The sequence below is a fragment of the Aegilops tauschii genome, chromosome 7 (genome assembly GCF_002575655.3).
Source record: "Aegilops tauschii subsp. strangulata cultivar AL8/78 chromosome 7, Aet v6.0, whole genome shotgun sequence".
NCBI lineage: Eukaryota > Viridiplantae > Streptophyta > Magnoliopsida > Poales > Poaceae > Aegilops > Aegilops tauschii.
The window spans coordinates 476419292-476442149 of NC_053041.3; the positions used below are offsets into that span (position 1 = coordinate 476419292).

A 22858-nucleotide genomic window follows, 5' to 3' on the forward strand; every position below is an offset into this window, starting at 1 on the left:
ATGGTGTCGGTGAGGGCGCCAGGCGCAGGGGACGCGGCCAACGGGGAGCACGCCCTGGTGCTCAGGTCGGGGGGTCGCCGGGCCGTCGGGTCGCAGCCGACGTGGAGCGGGACCAGCGAGGTCTTCTTCGGGCCTCTGACCCAGGAGGAGGCGGCGATGGCCGTCGTGACCCGGCGCCTGTGAGGGCGGACAGACCGGATTCAGGGCTTTGCCCAGGCCGAGGTGGAGCAGACGCAGGAGCTGGAGCGCGCCGTGCTCGTAAGTTTTCCTTGCTTTCTTCTTTGTGGGGGCGCGCCAGCGCACCCACTGGGTTTAGCCCCCGAGATTCGGGCCAACTGCATAGCAGTTGGGTCGAATCTTAAATCGCTGTCTTGTGATGATTGTTGCCTTCTGCAGCATCTGGACTCCTATCGGGTCAGCGTCTTCAACCGGCTCCTGGAGACGCACCAGCGGCTCAAGGAGCAGCTCACCGCCAAGGAGGAGGAGCTTCGGGCCGCGGCAGGTATTTTCTTTACGTGCTCTTTTTTAGTGGGGGCACGCTAGCGCACCCACTAGGTGTACTCCCCGAGATTCGGGCCAACTGCGTAGCAGTTGGGTCGAATCTTAAAATAGTACTCCATTTCGGAATTTTTCTTCTTCAGCCGAGGTGCTGTCCTGGAGGACCCGGCTGATTCGGGCCGGCTTCCACTACGACCGGCTCATCGCCGACGCCGGCCGCCTTGGGGACGATGTGGTGAGGGCGAGGGCGAGGGCGGAGGCGACGGGAGCCCGACAGGCGCTTGATGAAGCCAGCCGGCTGCGGGAGCAGCTTGCGGGCGATAAGGGCCGTCTTGAGGCCGAGGTGGAGCGCCTCAAGGCGGAAGCAGCCAAGGTTGTGGAGGCGCAGCAGGCCCTTGCCGAGGCGGACCAGCAACGCGGCAAGATGGTCGGCGACAAGGATCAGCTCTAGGCCGAGGTGGAGAGTCTGAAGGGGCTGGTGGCTGCGGCGGAGGAGACCCGCCAGGGGGAAACCCAGCCCGCGAGGAGGCCGCGAAGGCGGCCGAGGTTAAGGACGCCGAGCTGAAGGCGGCCCTTGCCAATGTCGCCGATCTGGAGAAGACGCTCCAGGAGCGCGAACGCACCATCGCCAGGGAGCGGCGCGGTCCGTTGCTCGAAGCACAGAACCTGGAAGAGTCCTTCTCGAGTAAGTGCTTTCCTTGGGTTTTTTGCTGGGTTGGGACCCCGGCTTCTTGCCCTTGGTGACTTTATTCCGACTTGCTTTTCTTTTTGACAGGGGCCTTCTCGGAGACACGCCAGCTGGCGGAGGAGGCGGTCCGCTTTCAGCGCGACGAGCAGGGGATCGTCGGCTCTAGGACTGACCCGCGGGTTGCCTGGACCTTCCTGGAGATTGTGACCACCGCGGAGGCCCGTTTGCGAGTTTTGAGCGAGCAGATGGGCCGGCTCTCTGAGGCCGACGCGGCGATGACGACGGCCCTCTTGCCGGGTTTCGTCGTGCCAAACAGCTTCACGCGGCTGGCGCGATGGTTGGAGGCGGGGCCGAATCGGCTCCATGACTGGCGCGTTTCCGCCGCTCGTGCTGGCGCCGAGATGGCGCTTAGGTTCGCGATGTCTTGGCATCCGGACCTGTCGCTGGATGCATTCATGGGCCAGCGAGCCGGCTCGGAGAGCCAGCTGCACGCGGAGGCCGGCCGGATCGCTGCTCGGGCCAGCTACATCGTCGGGTTCGCCTTCCACAACGAGTTCCGGCCGGAAAGGGCGGAAGATGGCGGAGTCGTGCCCACTAATGACTACGACCTTCTTCTCGACGACCCGGAGGGCAGCTCTGAGGAGACGGATGTCTACCACGACGCGGACGCCGAGGAGGGGGACACCGGCACCTCGGCGGGTCCAGAGGCCGCCGAGGGAGATGCGTGAGGCTGCCTGTTTTCAACTTAGTGAAAGTTTTTGTTAGGTAGCAGGTCCACCCACCCACTGGGGGTTTCCGGGTGTAATGAATTCTGGCCTTGGGCCTGTTTGAATTTGAACTTGTGATGTATAAATTTCGTGAATGTTTGCACTCTTGCTTTTTCGTCCTTTGAGCCGTTTTCTTGCGGTTTTCCCCTCTCGGGCTCCCCCCCCCCCCGCGAGTCTGACGGCCGAGGCTCCGGTCCATGACAAGGAGTTCGGCCTTTGAGAGGAGCGTGCCGTGCTTAAGCTGTTGAAATGTTGAGCGCGAGCGAAACACCCACTGGGCCGGCTGGCGGCAATCCGGCGAAGCCGGTTAACGAGAGCCAGTCGTGCGGCAACTTAAAGTGGCGAGGCCGGGTTGGGTAACCCGGCGTCCCTTGGCTTAGTGTTTGTGGCGGGCTAGTGCTCTGGCCTTGCGCGCTTGCCAGCCGACAGCCGAAGCCGGTCCTGTGGCTTAGGGCGAAGTGGAAGGCCGCGGCGATCCCAGTGCGTCAGGAACTGCTAAGGAAGGGCGATGGGTAGTGACCAAGCCGTCCAGCCCCCGAGCCCCCGGGTCGAACGAGTCGGACCGGTGGCCAGGTTTGACAAAGAGGCAAACAGTGCACAAATGCAAGAGACACAATAGCTTGGTCGGGAAGGGCAGCCCCCGAGCGTCGTTTGGGGACTCCATAGTTTTTGGATGATTACAAAAGGTAGCGATACATACGTGCAGACGGCTAACTGTGAAACAGGCGCAGGAGTTCTGCGTTCCACGGTCGGATTGTTTCCTAGCCGGCGGTGTCTCTCTTGCACTTGTTTGACTTGCGGGTGTCGATGAGGTAGTAGGCGTTGCGATCACACAGGGCCTTGCTGACGATGAAGGGGCCCTCCCATGGGGAGGACGGCTTGTGTTGGACGGTCTGCTCTTGGACGAGTCGGAGGACGAGGTCTCCCTCCCAAAAAGTGAGGGGCCTGATCTTCTTGCTGTGATAGTGCCTCAGGCCTTGCTGGTAGATGGCTGAGCGGCTGAGCGCTAGGAGACGTGCTTCTTCGAGCAGGCCGACGCCGTCTTCGCGGGGTTCCTTGGCTTCGACTTCGGTGTACATCGTGACGCACGGCGAGTCGAACTCGACGTCGGTCGGGATGACGGCTTTTGCTCCATAGACAAGGAAGAATGGGGTAAACCCGGTCGACCGTTTTGGCATTGTTCGGAGACTCCAGAGGACGGCCGGCAACTCGTCAAGCCAGCTGCCGGGTGAACGGATGAGCGGCTTGATGCCGGATAGGATGAGTCCGTTGGCCCGCTCGACCTGGCCGTTGGACTGCGGGTGTGCAGCGGAAGCCAGGTCAAGGCGGATGCCGGAGACGGAGCAGTACTGCGCAAGCACGCCCTTGGCGAAGTTGGTGTCGTTGTCCGTGATGATGCTATTCGGCATGCCATAGCGCACTGCGATGTCCTTGATGAACCGGACGGCCGTCGGTCCGCCCAGTTTCTTGATTGGCTTCGCTTCGATCCATTTGGTGAACTTGTCCACCGCCACAGCAGATGCGTCATGCCGCCTCGGGCGGTCTTGAAGGGCCCCACCATGTCGAGTCCCCAGACTGCGAAGGGCCAGTCGATCGGGATGGTCCGGAGTGCCGACGCCGGCTGGTGGTTGCGCTTGCTGAAGCGTTGGCATCCCTCGCACTTGAGGATGAGCGGCTCGCCGTCTTGGAGGGTCGTGGGCCAGTAGAAACCATGGCGGAAAGCCTTGGCCACCAGGGACCGCGAGGCGGTGTGGTGCCCGCACTCGCCCTGGTGTATGTCGAGGAGGATCTCAATTCCCTTATCTTTCTCGACGCAGCACTGGAACACGCCAATGGAGCTGCGCTTGGTGAGCTCGTTGTTGATGATGCTCTAGGCGAACGCCCGGCGCTGCACTTGCCGGGCTGCGGTCTCGTCTATGGGGAGGACCCCATTCTCCAGAAACTCCGAGATGGGCAGGGCCCATGACGGTGCCGTCACCAGGGCGAAGACGGCCACCACGACGGGTTCTAGGGCCGCGGCCCCTGAGCCGAGTTCGGCAGCCCCCGGGTCGGGTTGAGCAGTCCCAGGGTCGGGTTCGACGATCCCAAGGCCGGGTTCGACAGTCCCAGGGCCGGGTTTGATAGTCCCAGGGCTGGGTTGAGAGGTCCCCGGGACGGGTTGAGGCGCGGCCAGGTCGTCTGGGATGTAGATTGACTCGGAGTCTGGAGAGGGCTTGATAGTCGGCTTGTGCAGGTGCTGGAGGGAGACGTTGGACGGGATGGACTACCGGGACGAGGCAATCTTGGCGAGCGTGTCGGCCGCATCATTTTCCGCGCGTGGGACGTGGAGGAACTCGCAGCCCGGGAAGAATCCGGACAGCTTCTGGACAAGGAAGCGGTAGCTTGCCATGATGGGGTCGTGGGCGTCCCACTCACCGGAGCACTGCTGCACCACCAGATTCAAGTCGCCATAGCATAGGATGCGCCGGATGCCGAGCTGCTTGGCGAGCCGGAGGCCGTGCACGAGAGCTTCGTCCTCGGCGACGTTGTTGGAGGCGGCAAAGTGGATCTGGAGCGCGTATTTGAGCCGGTCGCCCTTTGGGGAGGACAGCACAATGCCGGCCCCTAGGCCGAGACGCATCTTTGAGCCGTCGAAGTGCATGCGCCAGTGCGTCGAGTCTGGCAGCGGCGGCAGGTACTGGGTCTCGGTCCAGTCGACGAGGAAGTCGGCCAGAGCTTGGGACTTGATCGTGGTGCGGGGTTCGTAGAGGATGGTGTGGCCGGCTAGCTCGAGCGCCCACTTGGCGACTCGGCCAGAGGCATCCCGGCACCCGTAGATTTCGCCGAGAGGGGCCGTGCTGACCACGGTAACAACGTGCTCTTGGAAGTACTGCTTCAATTTCTTGGCGGTGAAGTATACGCCATAACACATCTTTTGGTAGTGCGGGTAGTTCTGCTTCGAGGCGGAGAGCACCTCGCTCAGGTAGTAGACGGGACGCTGGATGGCTTAGACCTTGTCCTTCTCTGGTGGCTCGACCACTATCACCATGCTGACCGACCACGAGGTCGCGGGGATATAGAGCAACAGTGGATCCTTCTCGGCCGATGCAGCCAGAACTGGTGCGGTGGAGAGCATGCGCTTGAGGTCCCGAAAAGCCTCGTCGGCCTGGTCGTTCCATTCGAACGGCGTCGTCTTCTTCATCAGCTGATATAGGGGCAAGGCCCTCTCGCCCAGCCGGCTGAGAAACCGGCTGACCGAGGCCAAGCAGCCGGTGAACTTCTGGACATCGCGGAGCCGAGCCGGCTTGCGCATGCGCTCGATGGCCTTGATCTTCTCCGGGTTTGCCTCAATGCCGTGCTCCGAGACAAGGAAACCGAGTAGCTTTCCGGCCGGGATGCCGAAAACGCACTTTTCCAAGTTGAGTTTGACCTTGTATTCGCGCAGGTTCGCGAAGGTCTCCTTCAAGTCATCGAGGAGCGTGAGGTGCTGCTTGGTCTTCACCATGATGTCGTCCACATGGACGTGGATATTGCGGCTGAGTTGTGGCAGCAAGCATTTCTGCATGCAGGGCTGGAAGGTGGCGTCGGCGTTCTTAAAGCTGAATGACATGGTGATGTAGCAATACGCCCCGAAGGGCATGATGATGAACGTCTTCAGGGCGTCGGCCGGGTCCAGCTTGATCTGGTGATAGCTAGAGTAAGCGTCCAGGAAGGACAGGAGCTCACACCCGGCAGTGGAGTCGGTGACTTGGTCGATCCGCGGGAGGGCGAATGAATCCTTGGGGCAGGCCTTGTTCAAGCTAGTGTAGTCAATACACATGCGCCAGGTCTTGTTCTTCTTCAGGATGAGGACTGCGTTGGCCAGCCACTCAGGGTGAAACACTTCCATGATGAAGCCGGCCACCAAGAGCTTGGCGACGTCTTCACCAATGGTTCTTATCCTCTCTTCGAAAAAATGTCACAGGGGTTGACGGACAGGCTTGGCGTCCTTGCGTGCGTGGAGTTTGTGCTCGGCGTACTTCCTCGGGATACCCGGCATGTCCTTTGGGGTCCATGCGAAAATATCCCGATTCTCACGGAGGAAGTCGACGAGCTTGCCTTCCTATCTGCTGTTGAGGCGGGGGCCCACGACAACGTACTTGCTGCAGCTGGGGTGTTCCGGGTTCAGCTTCACTTTCTTGGTCTCCTTGGAGGGCTTGAACGAGGCCTCGTCGGCCGGCTCCTCGGCCGGGATCGGCGCGGCTGACGCCTCTTGGGCCAAGGCGACGATTCGGTCGAGCTGGCGCCGCTCCTCGGCTACGACCAGCGACTCGGCCAGCTTAGCGCGGTCTTGGGCGCACTCTATGGACTTGCGGTAGTCGCCGGTGATGGTGATAAGGCCCTTCGGACCCGGCAGCTTCATCTTCAGGTAGGCGTAGTGGGGGACCGCCATGAATTTGGCGAGCGTAGGCCGGCCAAGCAACGCGTGGTACGCACTGGTCAGGTCCACCACCTCGAACTAGAGCAGCTCGCGTCGGAAATGGTCGCTGTCGCCGAACAGGATGTCGAGCCGGACCTGGCCGATTGGAGAGCAGGAGAGGCCGGGGACGATGCCGTGGAAGATCGTCCAGGTCGGCTCTAGGTCTTTTGCCTCGAGGCCGAGCTTGGGCATGGTGTCGCGGTAGAGGATGTTGATGCTGCTGCCGCCGTCGATCAGAACCCGGGAGAACTTGCACGTGCGCCGAGGTGCAACGATGGTGGGGTTGAGGACGAGGGCGTATCCACCCGGGTTCGGCATGATGGCCGGGTGGCCCTCCCGAGTCCAGGTGACCGGGCGCTCCGACCAGTGCATGTATTCCGGCTTGGCCGGGATGACGGTGTTCACCTCCTGCCGAAGGAGGCGCTCGCTGCGTTTGTCGTCGCCGAGGCTAGTGAAGAAGACATAGGTCGCGTTCTGGGCCGAGTAGAGGTCGTCGCGCAATGCGCCGCCAGCCGGTGGCGGCAGCGGAGGCGGCTGCCCCGCTCCTGAAGCCGGGGCCGGAGGAGGCGGGATGTCGCCCCTCAGGAGGCGCTTGGTGATGGCGCACTGCCGAAGCGTGTGCGTCGAAGGCCTTGCGCCGCTGTGGTGCTTGCAGGGGGCATCGAGCATGTCCTCGACTCATGGTGGGTTGCCGCGTCGTCTTGCCGGTCTGCCGAGGCTTGGCAGTCGGGTCAGTTGCGGGTGCCTGATCAGCGGCCGCGACGAGCCGGTTATCGTAGCGCTGGGTCGCCTGATCGGCCTTGCGCTTTTTGTTCTGTTGGTTGTGCTGCTGCCGGCTTCCTTCGTCGGCCGGCTTCGAGGGGAGAACCGGCTTTGCTTTGCCGGCCTCGTCCAGCGCCACCTGGATCTTCATGGCGGAGTCGACATTGGCGTACTTGTCCGCCATCACCATGAGTGCGGCCATAGTGGCTTGTGCTTGAGGAGGGTGCCATCCCGGCACCCGTTGACGAAGTATTGGATCGCTTGGACTTTGTGGACGCCCTCGCAGCTGTTCCCGAGATCGGCCCAGTGCGCGAGGTACTCGCGGCCGGTCTCCGCCGGCCCCTGCACGCACATGGTGAGCTGACTGGGGCGGCCGGTCGTTTGTAAGTGCCGGTGAAGTTGCGCACGAAGGCCTGCTCGAAGTTGACACATGCGTTGATGCTGCCCGCCAGCAGACTGTTCAACCAGGTGCGGGCCGACCCCTGCAGCATGAGAGGTGCGTAGCGCACGGTGAGACGATGGTTACTGCCGGCGATGCCGATGGCGGTGGTGTAGTCGGTGAGCCAGTCCTCCGGCTTCACGGTACCTTTGTACTTGGGGGTGTCCCGGGGGAGCGTGAACCCTTTAGTAAAGGGCTCACCCCGGATGCGTGGCCCAAAGCACGCCGGCCCGACGGGGCCTGTCTCCTCCAGTTCCTGGGAGAGGGCGAGCCGGTCGAGGCGGTGGCGGGCGTCGGTGTCGTCGATGGCGCGCGGGCCCAGCCGGTCAGTGACCGCGCCGCGGGGGGCCAGGTCGGCCGCAGTTGGACGTTGGCTGGGTTGGAGTAGAGCATCGAGTTGGCGTCGGGCCTCCGAGACCGGCTCGTCGCCCAAGCCGCCGGCAGTCGTCGGGGCGGGGTTGCGCCGGGTTCGGGTGCGGCCGAAGTGCCTCGCCAGGTGGTGAAGACGCCGTGTTCTGGTGGTCGCCAGGCCCGACCACGCGGGCCGAGCCGGATCCCGACGGCTTGGCAAGCTAGTTGAGCTGGTCCTGCTATGCGTTGGCCGCAGCGAGGAGGTTGTTCACCCTTTTGAGGCGGTCTTGCAGCTCTTCGTCTGCGAGCTGATCCAGGCCGACCGCGTCCGCCTGGGCGGCACGCATGTTCTTCACGGGAGTCTCGTAGACGGGAGGGATGACGCCGAAGGCGCGCCCGATTGCCCCCCCCCCCGGGATCGCACGTCGGCGACCCGGCTTGGCTCGGGCGCGTCCGGTGTGAAGCTGTAGGCGGCGTTGCGCTCCAACTGAGCGGAGTCGAGGCGGCGCTGCGTGGCGGTGAGTGCCTCGGTGAGGTCCAGCAGGCGCTGGCGGTCCTCGTCGAGACGACTCCGTGCCTCGGCGTTGTCGGAGGCGTCGATGTCGGTGCCAATGGGGACGCGAAGGCTCTGCATCATGGCGCGCAGCGGGTTGGGCGGGCTGGCCCGCTCCGCTGCAGCCCTGGCTTCGGCGGCCTTTCTCGCCGTGCTGGAAGAGGAAGCGGCGCCGGCGTCGGTGACGAAGACCTCCACACAGAGGTCCATTGCCCCGGCGGGAGCGCCGCCGCCGAGGGAAAGGGGGGAGTCGGAAAAGTCAAGTATCTCGCTGGGGTCCTCGTCGGCCGCAGGCGCGTCGGAGATGCGGAGCGTGGCGAAGGAGGCGGCGAGTGTGTCGATGACGTCGCCCGCCAGCGTGACGAGCTCGTTAGAGTCAGAGAGGAGCCCCGTCTGAAGCATGCTCCCAGCCAGGACCTCGAGCCGCCCCACGGTGGGCGCCAACTGTCGTGGTGGGCGCACGGCAGATGCCAAGGGATGGCAGAAGAGTGGAGGAGGCTCGAGGGCACTGGTGGGCTCCAGAGGCAAGGTCGGCATGAGCGAGCGCGGGACGCAAGACATACCCAGGTCCGGGGCTCTCCGGAGAGATAACACCCCTAGTACTGTCGAGTGTGGTTTATATGTAACAGTACATAGTTGCTCCAGAGCTGTATGGGGGAAGGAGGGCAGGCCAAGGCTTAGGGTGCTCCCTCTCCTCGGGTGTTGCTTGCTAGGTGTGTGTGAGTAAGTGAGTGAGTGATCGATGGTCTCTCCCCCTATGCATGAGGGCTCCTGGGGGGTTTTGTAGGTCAACCCCCATGAGTACAAGGGTAATGTTACAAGGCCGCGGTGTGACTCCCCGAGACCGACGCTCCGATTGCCTTCCTTGTTTGGCGAGTCAGCTGTGTTTTATTTGTTTGTTGCATTCGTCATCGCATCATTTGCATTGCATCGGCACTTCGTTGCCGCCATGTTTTAAAACTTGCATCCCCTCGTAGTGGCCGCGCCCCCCTTGCTTCCGCTGACCCTTCCGAGACCAACCTCGTTCTTCGTTTTCCCTCTTGCTTAAACCGGAGTCCCTCTTTACATAGTGCATCGCCCCCTCGCGCGCGTCCGAAATTTGTCCCGAACCCGAACCGGATTTTCGTTACCGTTGGGTCCGGATCATCCCCTAACATCTACAAAACATCTCCGTTTTCTTATTTGGACTCCCTATCAATTTTTCTCGACCGCCCGATTACGATCGGACGGACCGAGTTAATCCCTACCCTAATCCCCTACCTATTTAAATAGACTAACCCTAAAACCTAGGGACCTTGTCCCATCCACTCGTCGCCTCCGCCGCCACTCCACCCAAATTCCCCTCGGGATCCTTCCCCAATCAGCCTAGCTACGTTCCTCCTACCCGCACCCGCAGCCATCCAACTAGCGCCCAAGGCCAAGCCCCTCGAGCAGGAGGGCTTCTCCTGCCCGAGCCCAGTCTCGTTCCCCATCGTCCTTGCCCGTCGTCACGTCACCGGCGTCCAAACCAGCGGAGCGCAGCCGCCCTTCCGCTGTCATCGAGCACCACAGCAGCAGCAGCTCCAGGCCAGCCCCACGCCCCTGCTCTTCCTTCTTCTTCCCCTATCCCGCTCTTCTCTCAGTGCTCTCTCTCTGTCCCGTGTAGGAGGGCAGCCATGGGACTACCTCGAGGAGCACCACCGCAGCAGCCGGCTAGCCCTGCTCCTGCCTCCCCCAGATCAGCGTTGCGCCGGCGCCCTTCGGCTCCCGCACCGCCGGCGAGCTCCATCAGGCCCCAGGTCGCGTGGCCATTGCCCTCGCCTTCCCTCTTCTTTCTTCTTTTCCGTTCTGTTCCATCCTCTCTGAAAAATCCTTCTCCCTCTCTTTCTTCAGGTACACAGGAGGTGCTCCACCCGTTGCTGCTGTTTGCAAGAGCACTAGTGCCCCGGATCCGCCGTAGCGTTGCCCTCCGTGCTCGATTCCCTGCGCGCCGAAGTCCCACCGCTTCCTTCACCTGCGGCGCCATGGCCTTGCCTCTGCTTCGAGCGGGCGAAGGAGGTGCGCCAGCCTCGATCCCCTGCCTCCTCTGCTCGTGGTCGCGTTGACCGCATCGGCCAGATGCGTGCGGCCCAGCAGCCGGCCTGCTGCCTCCAAGGTCCAGCGCCCACCTCGGCCTTCCCTCCAGCCGGCCTGCACGCGCCCCTCTTGGGCCTCCTCCATCGACCGGGCCTCAGCCCATGATGAGCAGCGTCCAGTGCCGCTCCTGTGCACCAGTGGGCCAGCCAGATTAAGCCCGCAGTGTTTTTTTTTTCGCTGCTGCAAATTTGTCTAATTTTCCAGAAACTGCATATTTACAGTTTGACCCTCCATGTTCATGCATTTAATATCTCACAAACCATGCATCGGATTAAAATAATTTATATATGTAAAATGCTTAGAATTTTGTGTAGTTTAATAATATGCCACTTTCACCCATGTTAATTTTTTTAAATGTTGTTTGATTAAATTTGCTCAAATAACATGCTAAAATGATTTAATTCATAACTAATTAACCGTAGCTCGGATTTTAATAAACTTTATATGTAAATGGGGTAGAAAAATGCCTAGTTTAACTTGGTGCACTTCATGTTGCTGTTTAACAATATTAAAATTGCGTTTATGGCAGAACAGTACCAAATCTAAATTATGGACATGAGGATTTATCGGAATTGTCGTTTGTTATTTCCGGCCTCATTTAAAATTGCCTAAATAGTTAGTTTCCATATGCTTCACCTTTTTCCATGTTTAACAACATTTAATATTGTTGGGTGCATAAACGAGAGAGAATTAATAATTAAATGTGGTGTTTTGTCAATATGCAACTCGTTGCATATTGAGCTCCACTTAATTTGTAGTGTTGTTTGTTGCACTTTGCCATACCATGCCTCATTAAACCGGACATGCATCATACTTGATTGTGCATCATGCCATGTTTCTGTGATGGTTGTTTACTTTGTTGTTTGTTTCTTTCCGGGTTGCTTCTCTCGTTAGCTTCGGTTTCTTTCCGGAGTTGTGAGGATTCGTTCGACTCCGTCTGTTTGTCTTCTTCATGGACTCGTTCTTCTTCCTTGCGGGATCTCAGGCAAGATGACCACCCCTCGAAATCACTTCTATCTTTGCTTTGCTAGTTGCTCGTTCTTTTGCCATGCTGCGCTACCTACCACTTGCTATATCATGCCTCCCATACTACCATGTCAGCCCCTAACCTTTTCACCCTTCCTAGCAAACCATTGTTTGGCTATGTTACCGCTTTTCTCAGCCCCTCTTATAGCGTTGCTAGCTGCAGGTGAAGATGAAGATTGCTCCATGTTGGTTTATGTTTATGTTGGGATATCACAATATCTCTTATATTATTAATGCATCTATATATTTGGTAAAGGGTGGAAGGCTCGGCCTTATGCCTGGTGTTTTGTTCCACTCTTGCCGCCCTAGTTTCCGTCATACCGGTGTTATGTTCCTTGATTTTGCGTTCCTTACGCGGTCGGGTGATTTATGGGACCCCCTTGACAGTTCGCTTTGAATAAAACTCCTCCAGCAAGGCCCAACCTTGGTTTTACCATTTGCCTACCTAAGCCTTTTTCCCTTGGGTTCTGCAGACTCAAGGGTCATCTTTATTTTAAACCCCCGGGCCAGTGCTCCTCTGAGTGTTGGTCCAACCCGTCAGTCGCCGGTGGCCACCAGGGGCAACTCTGGGCTGGCCTACCGGAAGCTTGGACAATCCGGTGTGCCCTGAGAACGAGATATGTGCAGCTCCTATCGGGATTTGTCGGCACATTCGGGCGGCTTTGCTGGTCTTGTTTTACCATTGTCGAAATGTCTTGTAAACCGGGATTCCGAGACTGATCGGGTCTTTCCGGGAGAAGGTTTATCCTTCGTTGACCGTGAGAGCTTATGATGGGCTAAGTTGGGACACCCCTGCAGGGTATTATCTTTCGAAAGCCGTGCCCGCGGTTATGAGGCAGATGGGAATTTGTTAATATCCGGTTGTAGAGAACTTGACACTTGACCTTAATTAAAACGCATCAACCGCGTGTGTAGCCGTGATGGTCTCTTCTCGGCGGAGTCCGGGAAGTGAACACGGTTTCTGGGTTATGTTTGACGTAAGTAGGAGTTCAGGATCACTTCTTGATCATTGCTAGTTCACGACCGTTCCGTTGCTTCTCTTCTCGCTCTCATTTGCGTATGTTAGCCACCATATATGCTAGTGCTTGCTGCAGCTCCACCTCATTACCCCATCCTTTCCTTTGAGTTTAAATAGTCTTGATCTCGCGGGTGTGAGATTGCTGAGTCCTCGTGACTCACAGATACTTCCAAAACAGTTGCAGGTGCCGATGATACCAGTGCAGGTGATGCAACTGAGCTCAAATGGGAGCTCGATGAAGATCTTGTTCGTTCTGTTGTTTCTTTTCATATTGATCAGTAGTGGTGCCCAGTTGGGACGATCAGGGATCTAGCAGTTGGGTTGTCTTCTTTTCTTTTGGTTCCGTAGTCGGACCTATGTGTGTATCTCCGAATGATGTATGTTTTATTTATGTATTGTGTGAAGTGGCGATTGTAAGCCAACTCTTTATCCCATTCTTGTTCATTACATGGGATTGTGTGAAGATGACCCTTCTTGCGACAAAACCACAATGCGGTTATGCCTCTAAGTCGTGCCTCGACACGTGGGAGATATAGCCGCATCGTGGGCGTTACACGCGGGGCTGGGTTGTCATTGTCCGGGAAGCCGGTGCTGGGACCCGCCGGGGGGTCGGGGCTCGCCGGGTTCTCCGGGCGCGGGGCCCGCTGGGTACAGGGGCACTGTTGGCCGTCTCGTCGACCATCAGGGAGTGGCCGGGTTGAGTTGGCTACAGTGGCGCTCCGTCAGGTCGCCGCTTGCTGGCGTCATTGGTGACGATGATTGCACTGTTGCACGCCGGCCCTGGTCAGCGGGTAGGTGGGGCACTGTTGCCACGCCCCGGCTGACCTGAGGCATGGGTGGGGTACTGTTGCCTAGGTCATCGGTAGGTGGAGACTCGTCCCATCGTATGGCTGGGATGGGACGGGAGGTGACCCGCGGCCGGGTTGGAGAAGACGTCTAGGGTGGAGCTGGCTTGTTGGGGAAGCCTTGGTGTGCCGGGCTCGGCTGTCTTGAGCTGGTTGTTGGGGCCGAGTTGAGGAGTGCGGCCGGGTCGAGGGGCTTGACCGGGTCGAGCGACCCGGCCAAGCGTGGGCTGGCTTGAGGGGCATTGCTGGCCCCGTCGTTTTTGAAAAGGATCCGGGTTCCGTTGCCTGCCTGGGGTTCATCCCCCCGACATGTGTCGTCCAGGCTCTTTGTCGTCTATTGGCGGACGGCAAAGACCATTTCATCTTTGCCGTCCGCAAGCAAACAGCAAAGAGCCCTTTGCCGTAGCTTATTCAACAGGACCTGTTGCCGTCTGCTGGCGGGCGGCAAAGGCCTTTGCCGTCCGCCAGGCAAGCCTTTGCCGTCCGCCATGGCTGACGGCAAAATGCCTGATTCCTGTAGTGAATAGGCTTAACAGCAACCAAATGTAGTAATTCATAGTGGTATTGTTGAAACTAGTGTTGATGAAATTGAACTGCATAGTTCATACTTGCACATATAGAACATCGCATTGTGAATAACTGAAATAAACAAGGTATACTATGAACTCAATTGAAACTGGACATATGCTAACTACAAACAACTAAACAATCAAAAACCATCAAAAGAGGCATATGCTCGCTGCAACAGGCTTAACAACAACCAAATATAGTCATTCATATTGGTAGTGTTGATACCGGTATTGATGAAATTGAATTGCACAGTTCATACTTGCACATATAGAGCATCACTTTGTGATTAACCGAAATAAACAAGGCATACTACAAACAACCAAAGATAGCAATTGAAACTGGACATATGCTAACTACAAACAACCGAACAACATAAAAACGTTAAAAGAGGCATATGCTCGCTACAACAGGCTTAGCAGCAACGAGATATAGTTATTCCTATTGGTATTGTTGAATCCCGTATTGATGAAATTGTACTGCATAGTAAATAGTTGCACATATAGAGCATCACTTTATGAATAACTGAATAAACAAGGCATACTACAAGCAACCAAAGATAGCAACTGAAATTGGACATATACTAACTACAAACAACCGAACAACCAAAAAACATTAAAAGAGGCATATACTAGCTATAACAGGCTTAGCAGCAACCAAATACAGTCATTCCTATTGATATTGTTGAAACCAGTATTGATGAAATTGTACTACACAGTACATAGTTGCACATATAGAGCACCACTTTCTGAATAACTAAAATAAACAAGGCATACTACGAACAACCAAAAATAGCAACTGAAACTGGACATATGCTAACTACAAATAACCGAACAACCAAAAAATGTTAAAAGAGGCAGATACTAGCCATAACAGGCTTAACAACAAGCAAATATAGTCATTCCTATTGGTATTGTTGAAACTGGTATTGATGAAATTGTACTTCAAGTAAATAGTTGCACATATAGAGCACCACATTGTGAATAACTTAAAAAACAAGGCATACTGCAAACAACCAAATATAGCAATTAAAACTGGACATATTCTCACTACACTACAAAAGGAGCTCGACAAAGCAAATCATGGGTTCCCCCGTGTGAAGAGGCACGGCAAAACAAAGCATTGGTTTCTTAACTTGTCACAGATTGGCTCATTCCCACGGGAAGAGCATGGACTCTAGGTGCACTCCATGTTGTCGCAGATGGGCTCATTTCCCTTGGAAGAGCATGTATACAGGGTGCCCTCCCTGATGTCGCAGATGGACTCTTTCCAATTGGAAGAGCCAGAGAGGGTGCCCTCCTCGTGGTCGCTGTCAATGAGGTCTGACTTGGCAGATGAGAATCCCATGCCAGAATCGTAGAACGTGTCCTTCAGAAATGACAAAAGGGGCTCCATGGCGATGTAGGATGGCAAATTCTTGACAGTGAGCCAGAGGAGATCAACGACATGGCCATGGATGAGATCGATGGCGGTTGAACCCAAGGGGTTGGGGGTGGGTCACTTAACCGTGACATAGCCCGCAACAGGCTGTCGCTGTCGAAGAGCTCGATGTCATAGCTGGCGTCCGCGATATACCAGCATTCTCTAGCCCGCTGATTGAGAGCCCGCGGCCAGTAATCGTTGTCAGCTTCGTTGGTGGACACCTCGGTGACGTCAGCCGAAGAGGCTGCGATAAACCTCTTTCGGCAATTTGCTCCTCGAGCTCCACAAGAAGTGTAGCTGGGTTTAGGCTGCAGCGCTCTGGAGTGGGGGTGGAGATGGGGATCTGTGGGAAAGGGGGCGTTTGACAGGCGTCATCCAAAAAACTCAGGGCGGCTAGGTTATATAGATCGATGGGTAAGCTGCACGGGTAAACCGCCAGATGTTGACGATGGAGGCCATGTAGCGGCGGCGGTAGCGACCTTGCTAGGGTTTCGAGCGAGGGAAGGGTGGTGGTGTGTGTGTGTGTGTGTATGTGCGTGTGTGTGTGCGCGCACGCGTGCGTGAAGTTTTATAGTGTGTGTGCGGGGGGGCAAGGTGGTGTTTGAGGAAATGACGCGGCTAATGAAAATTTTACTAGGCGGGAGTAAAATTCCGGGGCTATTGATTGGAAAACTTCGCACACGGTCCTAAAATGACAACTGTGTGCTATCAAACAAAAAAACCTCCAGTCGGGTTGGTATTTTCGAGGGATGCAGGCGGGAGTGGGAACAAAAAACACCACACACAGTCAAAACATAATAACCGTGTGTTATCAAACAGAAAAACCACCAGGTCGCTAGATATTTTCGAGTGATGCAGGCGGGAGCGGGAGCAAAGAATATCGCACACGGTCCAAACGTAATAACTGTGTGCTATCACGCAATAAACCCCTCCAGGCGGGTAGATATTTTTGGGCGATTTACACGGGAGCGAGGGAAGCAAACATCGCACACAGTTGAAACATAATAATCGTATCAAACAGAAAAACCCTCCAGGGGGTAGATTTTTTTAGATTACGAGGGAAGCCTCATGGAGCCCAATGTACTATGATGATGTGAGTGACAGGGGAACGGGCGTGGCACATGGGTAGTCTGAGGGAACCGTGTCTATTGCGTCATCTGACTTGTCTATTGTTTATAAACTTGGCAAAAATAACACGGGAAAAGGGTCAGAACCCGAACACACTTGCATGTGGACCAAAAATATGCATGAAAAGGGTGATTTGATGTTTAAATACCCAATGTAAAACTTTGATGTGGCACCTATCTCACAAAGCGCATAGTATTGCTAGCCCCCCTACTCCATGTCGGCGAGAGGGGAATCCTAGCTATGAACACATGCCCCCAAATAGCTAGGTCTAACATCTCACCCAAACGTAACACTAAACCTATAGGAGTCCATCATATGGTCAAACCCCGGCCCCTTTTCGCTTCCAGTCAAAGGTGGACCGTGTGCGTGCCCACAAATGTGTGCTTGTGGCACGAGATGAGTGAGACCACACACGAACCACCTGCGGGTAGCCCAGCTATATGTATGAAAAAAGGTAGTGTGATATTTAAATACCCAATTCACACTTTGATGTGACACATGTGCGTCGCAAATTAACCGGACATCCCTGACCCCACGGAGGTTCAGGACGTGCGAAGTAGTCCTCCCCCCACCCACACTTTGACGTGACACCATGACGTACTGTAACACAGACCAACAAGAATCCACCTTGGACGTATAACCTCTCTCTTGTTGTTGGTCAAAATTATGGGCATCCACGCGAAGACCCCATAGATGGGCTAGCTCCCTGATAACCACGCAAGGGGGTAGTGCCCAAAGAGAACCACTCTCTGCATGTGGCCCAAACATATGTATAGAGTGATGTGTGATATTTGACTACCCAATGCACAACTTTGATGTGGCACCGTGCTTTGGTACCGGAAAGTTCCCACACGGAGCGAGGGTTCACGACACGTAGTATGTATGTCACCTCACTCGGAGTTGTAACGGGGATTAATGCGTACGTATGCGCTCAAACTTAGGTCTGCAATCTCACCATGTGCTACTACGATAACACGAACCAAAGAAGAAGAATCCACCATGGTAACCTCTCTCGTTGTCGGTCAAAGTGATCATGGACGTCCACGCGGGCCCACGAATATATAAGCTTGTCACCGATAAGCACGTGAGGGAGAGTACGTACTGTACGAACACAACCACTACATGCATGTGTCCCAAACATATGTATGGACGCGATGCATGCATGTTTGAATACCATGCACAACATTGATGTGGCGTCTGCGTCAAAAATCATACAGTCTCCACACAGAGCGAGATCGGTTCATGACGTGTCGTGTCACTTCAAAAAAATACACATCCGTGACATTTTGGGCCGAACGAATTTTTTTGTCATGCTTATGACACTTCTATGACGATAATTGCGACAAAACCCGGTATCATCATAGATGTGGTGGGCTCCTACTTCTATGACAAAAAATCATGACAGAAAATGGGTTGTTCATCCTTGGCGGGCCGGAGATGCAGCAGCATGACATTCTTTGGGCCGTCCATGACGGAAAAATCGCGGTAGAAGCGAGGGCGAGGAAAATATCGCGGAGTTCCCGGTTACGGTGGGTGGTCGGGGCCGAGTGATGCACTGTGGTTTGTCCGTTTCTCTCGTGTACGCGCGTGTGTGCGAGGTGTTGGCTAAATTAACCCGAGCGATCGCACGTTACTGAACCGAGCCATCGATCCCTTGGCTGTTAACTGAACCCGAGCGATTCATTCGCTGCTGACTGAACCCGAGCAATTCCTTCACTGCTGCTGCTAACTAAACCCGAGCGATCGATCACTGCTGTTGGTTACTGAAGCCGATCGAGCCCCCGTGCGAGACGTAGCAATCTTGTGTTGGGTTGCCTCTCGATGAAACGTGACCGTTGCTACCATGCGTGTGGTACGTAGAACGAGTCAAGACGTGGTGAGTCGAGCCGGTTGGTTGGCTGTGGATGAACAGTTCCCGGTGGGGGTTGGATGAACAGGACCCCATGGTAGTAGGCCGTTGTCGCTGGATGAACATGACCCGGAGGAGGCCGCCGTACCCCAGCCGGTTGGGGGTGGATGAACATGACCTAGTGGAGGCTCTATGAACAGCAGCCGGTGGAGGCTGGATGAACAGTAGTCGTGGATGAACAGTAGCCCGTGGAGGCCGGAGGAGGTCGACGGTGGATGAATAGTAGCCCATGGAGGCTGGAGTGAGGCAGTAGATGGTGGATGAACAGGATCCCATTTCAACCGTAGGCGCTCCAACACAAGTCTGTTTCCTCCATTTTGCAGTACGCCACACCCCTCCCTATCAATAGGACCCCGTTAAGACCGTAGGCACTCAAACACAAGTCCATTTCCTCTGTTTTGCGGTATGCCAGACCCCTCCCGATAAACAGGATCCCGTTTCGACCATGGCTGATCGAACAAAAGGCCGTTTCCTCCGTTCTGCGGTACGCCAGACTCCGTTTTGGTTGTTCCGTCCAAGCCGGTTAGTTCCCATTGAATAGGACGCATTCTGACCTAGTAGGTTGCCTCCCGATGAACAGGACGATGTTTCTCTATTCCGACCCAGCCGGTTCGCTGCCCGATGAACAGGACGCCGTTGCTGCCGTCCGTTGCATCTCCATGTACACAAGCCCCGGCCGTCCGTATATATGCGCGAGTACTCGCCCGAGACCCCGCCCGTATGTACATGTGGCCGTATTTTTTGCCCTGTGGTTGTACGTACGTGTACAGGACTTAGACGAGACTGCGTGAACTGCTATGTAGGGTGCTCTACAATGACACGTGCCGCTACTTACTCGGCCACGGTTCATACTTGCAGAGAGAACGATCGACCGGTATATACATACACGTTCGCGACCAGACAGACAACACTACATACTCTTTGACTGGGTGGGTCCCAGCGGTCAGGGAGGATAAGGACACACTTCCTTGCGTGCGAAGATATAGCTGGTCGGTCCCAGCAGTCAGGGGGAGGAATCATTTTTATTTTGCAGGTAATAAGGAGGCACTTCCTTGTGTTCGAAGATGTAGCTGGTGGGTCTAGCTGTCAGCCTCACCGCCTAAAGTCCTCTTCTGATGGTTGTCCTTCGTTGACCACGCCGCGCCAAGAGCACCAAGGCGGTGGACGACGGGGAGGCCTAGCAAGGGAACGACGCGGAGCCGGGGAAGACGCGACAGTGGATGCCCACGCGGAGGGGAGTACGTGGGTTGACTACTTCGGCTGCGGTGTTAGGCTGCCGTCGCCGGAGAATAACAGGATGTGTGGGTGAGTATAGAGGGATGGCATGGCCAGCGGTGGTAGCACAGCCGGACACGGGAGGCAGGAGCAGGCGGCACGGCCGACGCTGGTTTGGGCGGCTGGAGCAAGAAGACCCGAGGTTGAAGAAGCACGATGGTCGTTGGATGGACATCGTATAGTCACTGCAGCTAGAATCGTTTATATTGACTAAGTTGACAAAGCCCTTGGTACGCGTCAACTTAGTAGGCCCACAGGTCAGCCTCCGAAATGGTGCGCAACAGATGTCAGGGGGAACAATCATTTTTTGGGCGGCTGAAGCAAGAATATCCGAGATTGAAGAAGTAGCACGACATCCGTTGGATGGACATCCAACGGCCACTGCTGCAAGAACCATGTGTTGACTATAAGTTGACAAATCCTTGCGTACGCGTCCACTTTGTAGGCCCACAAGTATGAGGCAGAGAACATATAGCCCATTTGCGATTTGTAAGAATGTACATCCCATTTTTTAAGTCTAATAGAATTTACTACAACCCGTTTTACAGTTTGTTAAAAGTACAGGCCATTTTCTAGCTAGGACAGCGATTAATAATTTCAACCAACCGCTCAAAATAGAATTCAATAAAATTTCCCACATTTTGATGGGATCGAAAATATTTTTATCCTAAAATTTCTAGTCAGATTAAATATAATTTCAAAATAAATTTGTATTTCGTAAAAATCCAACAAAATATTGTGCGCGCAACAAGTAATGAAATTAAAATTTTCAAAATCCAAAAATAATTTTTTTAACTAATTCCATGTTTGGTGCATTATTTTTAGAGTTACAGCCCAGTTTTTATAATTACAACCCATTTATTATTTCTTAATGCCCATTTTCTTATTAAGCCTCATGCATCCCTCCCAGGAAAGATTTGCAGCCCAGCGGGGCGGGGAATAACAAGTTGACCTGGGCTGGGTATTCCTCAAAAACAAGTATAGCTGGGCTATCCATTTTTAGCTTGAACATTTTTAATATCTGGGCTGGGCTAGCCTAGCTATACCTCAAGACCTGGGCTAAACGGGCCACAGCGAGCCCAGTTGATACCCTGCTTATCTGAACAACGACAAAAACATCGCTCAAGAAAAAACTCTGCTCACACATCAAAAACACAAATACTGTTCGAGCTGTTGGGTCCCAGCTGTCGGCCACTCCTTGTGCAATTCTCTCGTTTATTGACTATATAGGTTGACAATGGTGTGGGACCGTGATGTCAGGAAACTAGGAGGAAGAAAAAAATAGTTGTATATAATAAGGAGGCACTTGCGTACGTGTGGCTATGGCCCTGGTGGGTTCCCACTGTCATCCTCTCCAATTATAGTCATCTCCTAATTCCTCATGTTCGTTGACCATGTTGACAACGCGAGAGGGCGGCGCCACGGCGAGCACAACAACTTGAAGGACAACGGAGAGGGCTTCGCGGGTCCTACGGATGGTCTGATACAGCGCCCGCTGCTCATTTAGGAAGCCAGGATCATATGGCCACATGTCTGCTATGGCATTGTCATTCGCTTGTTCGCCGGTGATTCGTCTTTCTGCGAGCCGGCGCTCGTTGAGGAGACAGAGGTTGCAGCACAGGTCCTCCTGCGCTGGTAGCTCTTCCACCATTAGGGCATCAAAGTGCGGCCGCACCTGCTCTATGGTGAACACGGCATGAACCGTCTTGGGCGGTGGCGCCGGCTCCTGGTCGGAAGCCACGTCCATCGTCTGATTGTCGTCGCTCAGGTCGGCGAGGTCGTTGGCGAGCCAGCATGTCCGGCTGCTGGACCGGAGCACTGCCAAGCACGAGTCTGACCGCCCTAGCCCACCCAGACTGCCTGCCTCGCCCGCGCGTGTTTTCCGCCCAAAACGGTCAGCGCCGCCCGCGCTGTTTCCCGGTGCAGGCGATTGCTTCGTGTTCAAATGACACAAGTATCGTCCGTACGTTCGTCTGCCGCCCACATTAATGATACGCCGTTGCTGAGGCGGCTACTCCGGTGTCACCCGTCCGTCCCTCTGCCTCCCACCATTGTTATATAAACTGTTGTGCCGGCCATAGCCGCAGTCATCCGTCTCCGTTCCCTTTATCCTATCCACACCACTCCCACCATGGTTTCCTCACGCTCCAGCGCTCTTCGGGACGGGCGAACGATGGACCAAAAGGAGATGGCAGCCATTGCTGCCGACTGGCTGGCCGACAGGCAGCCGGAGGACGACGACGTCCCAATGGAGAACGTGGTAGTCGACGATTCGGCACCAACCCCCTCCTCCGCGCCATCCTAGCCGGTGCATTGCACCGTGACCATCGGCGAGGCCCATGCCCAATACATGGACACAGTGAGGCAGAAGCATCAGGAGCAGTTCCAGGAGGCGCAGGTCGACGCCGCCTACAACCACCATCTCCTCGAGGAGCACCTGCAGGCGGAGGAGCAGATCGCCGCGGAGTAGGCGGAGTAGGAGGCGTTGCTCGAGTCGTACCGCTCCGCCCGCGAGAGCCGCCTCGCGCGCCGGGGGTACCGCATGCGGGTGGCGGAGGTTGCGGCCACCTACAAAGAGAGGACGATGAAGCGGGCGACGCGCTGTTTGGCGAGACCGACGATGAGGCGGAGGACAATGCCGGCTCCGCCGATGCACCGCCTCGCCAGCACCAGGGCGGAGGACTTCACCGGTTTCGGCGAGGCCCCGCCCCGCCAACAATGAGGCAGAGGACATCGCCGGCTCCGCCGAGGCCCCCTGCTGCCACCAAGGCGGAGGACTTCGCCGGCTTCGGCGCGGCCCTACTCTGCTGAGGCCCCGCCCCGCCAAAAAAGAGGCAGAGGACATTGCCGGCTCCGCCGAGGCATCGCCCCGCCGGCAGTGAGGCGGAGGACTTCCCGGCTTCGGCGAGGACCTGCTCCGCTGAACCCCCGCCCCGCCAACAACGACGCAAAGGACATCGCCAGCTCCGCCGAGGCCCTGCCCTTCCGGCAACAAGGGGGACGATTTCCCCTGCTCCACCGAGGCGCCGCCCCGCCGGCAAAGAGACAGAGTACATC

At 56.1% G+C, this 22858-nt stretch overlaps 2 protein-coding genes across 2 annotated transcripts; both read right to left on the bottom strand.

Moving 5' to 3' along the window:
* Positions 1-2714: 2714 nt before the first annotated feature.
* LOC141027286 (uncharacterized) lies at positions 2715-3131 on the bottom strand. The gene has a single exon (XM_073504277.1). It carries the CDS (start codon positions 3129-3131, stop codon positions 2715-2717), a length of 417 nt encoding a protein of 138 aa, XP_073360378.1.
* A 1085-nt stretch (positions 3132-4216) lies between these two features.
* On the bottom strand, positions 4217-4594 carry LOC141027287 (uncharacterized). Its single transcript, XM_073504278.1, has one exon. The coding sequence runs from the start codon at positions 4592-4594 to the stop codon at positions 4217-4219; it is 378 nt and encodes a 125-aa protein (XP_073360379.1).
* Between the last annotated feature and the right edge of the window lie 18264 nt (positions 4595-22858).

What these genes read in the sequence shown, in the direction of transcription:
- LOC141027286 (XM_073504277.1), bottom strand. Translation starts at nt 3,131, where the DNA reads ATGCCAAAACGGTCGACCGGGTTTACCCCATTCTTCCTTGTCTATGGA.
- LOC141027287 (XM_073504278.1), bottom strand. Translation starts at nt 4,594, where the DNA reads ATGCACTTCGACGGCTCAAAGATGCGTCTCGGCCTAGGGGCCGGCATT.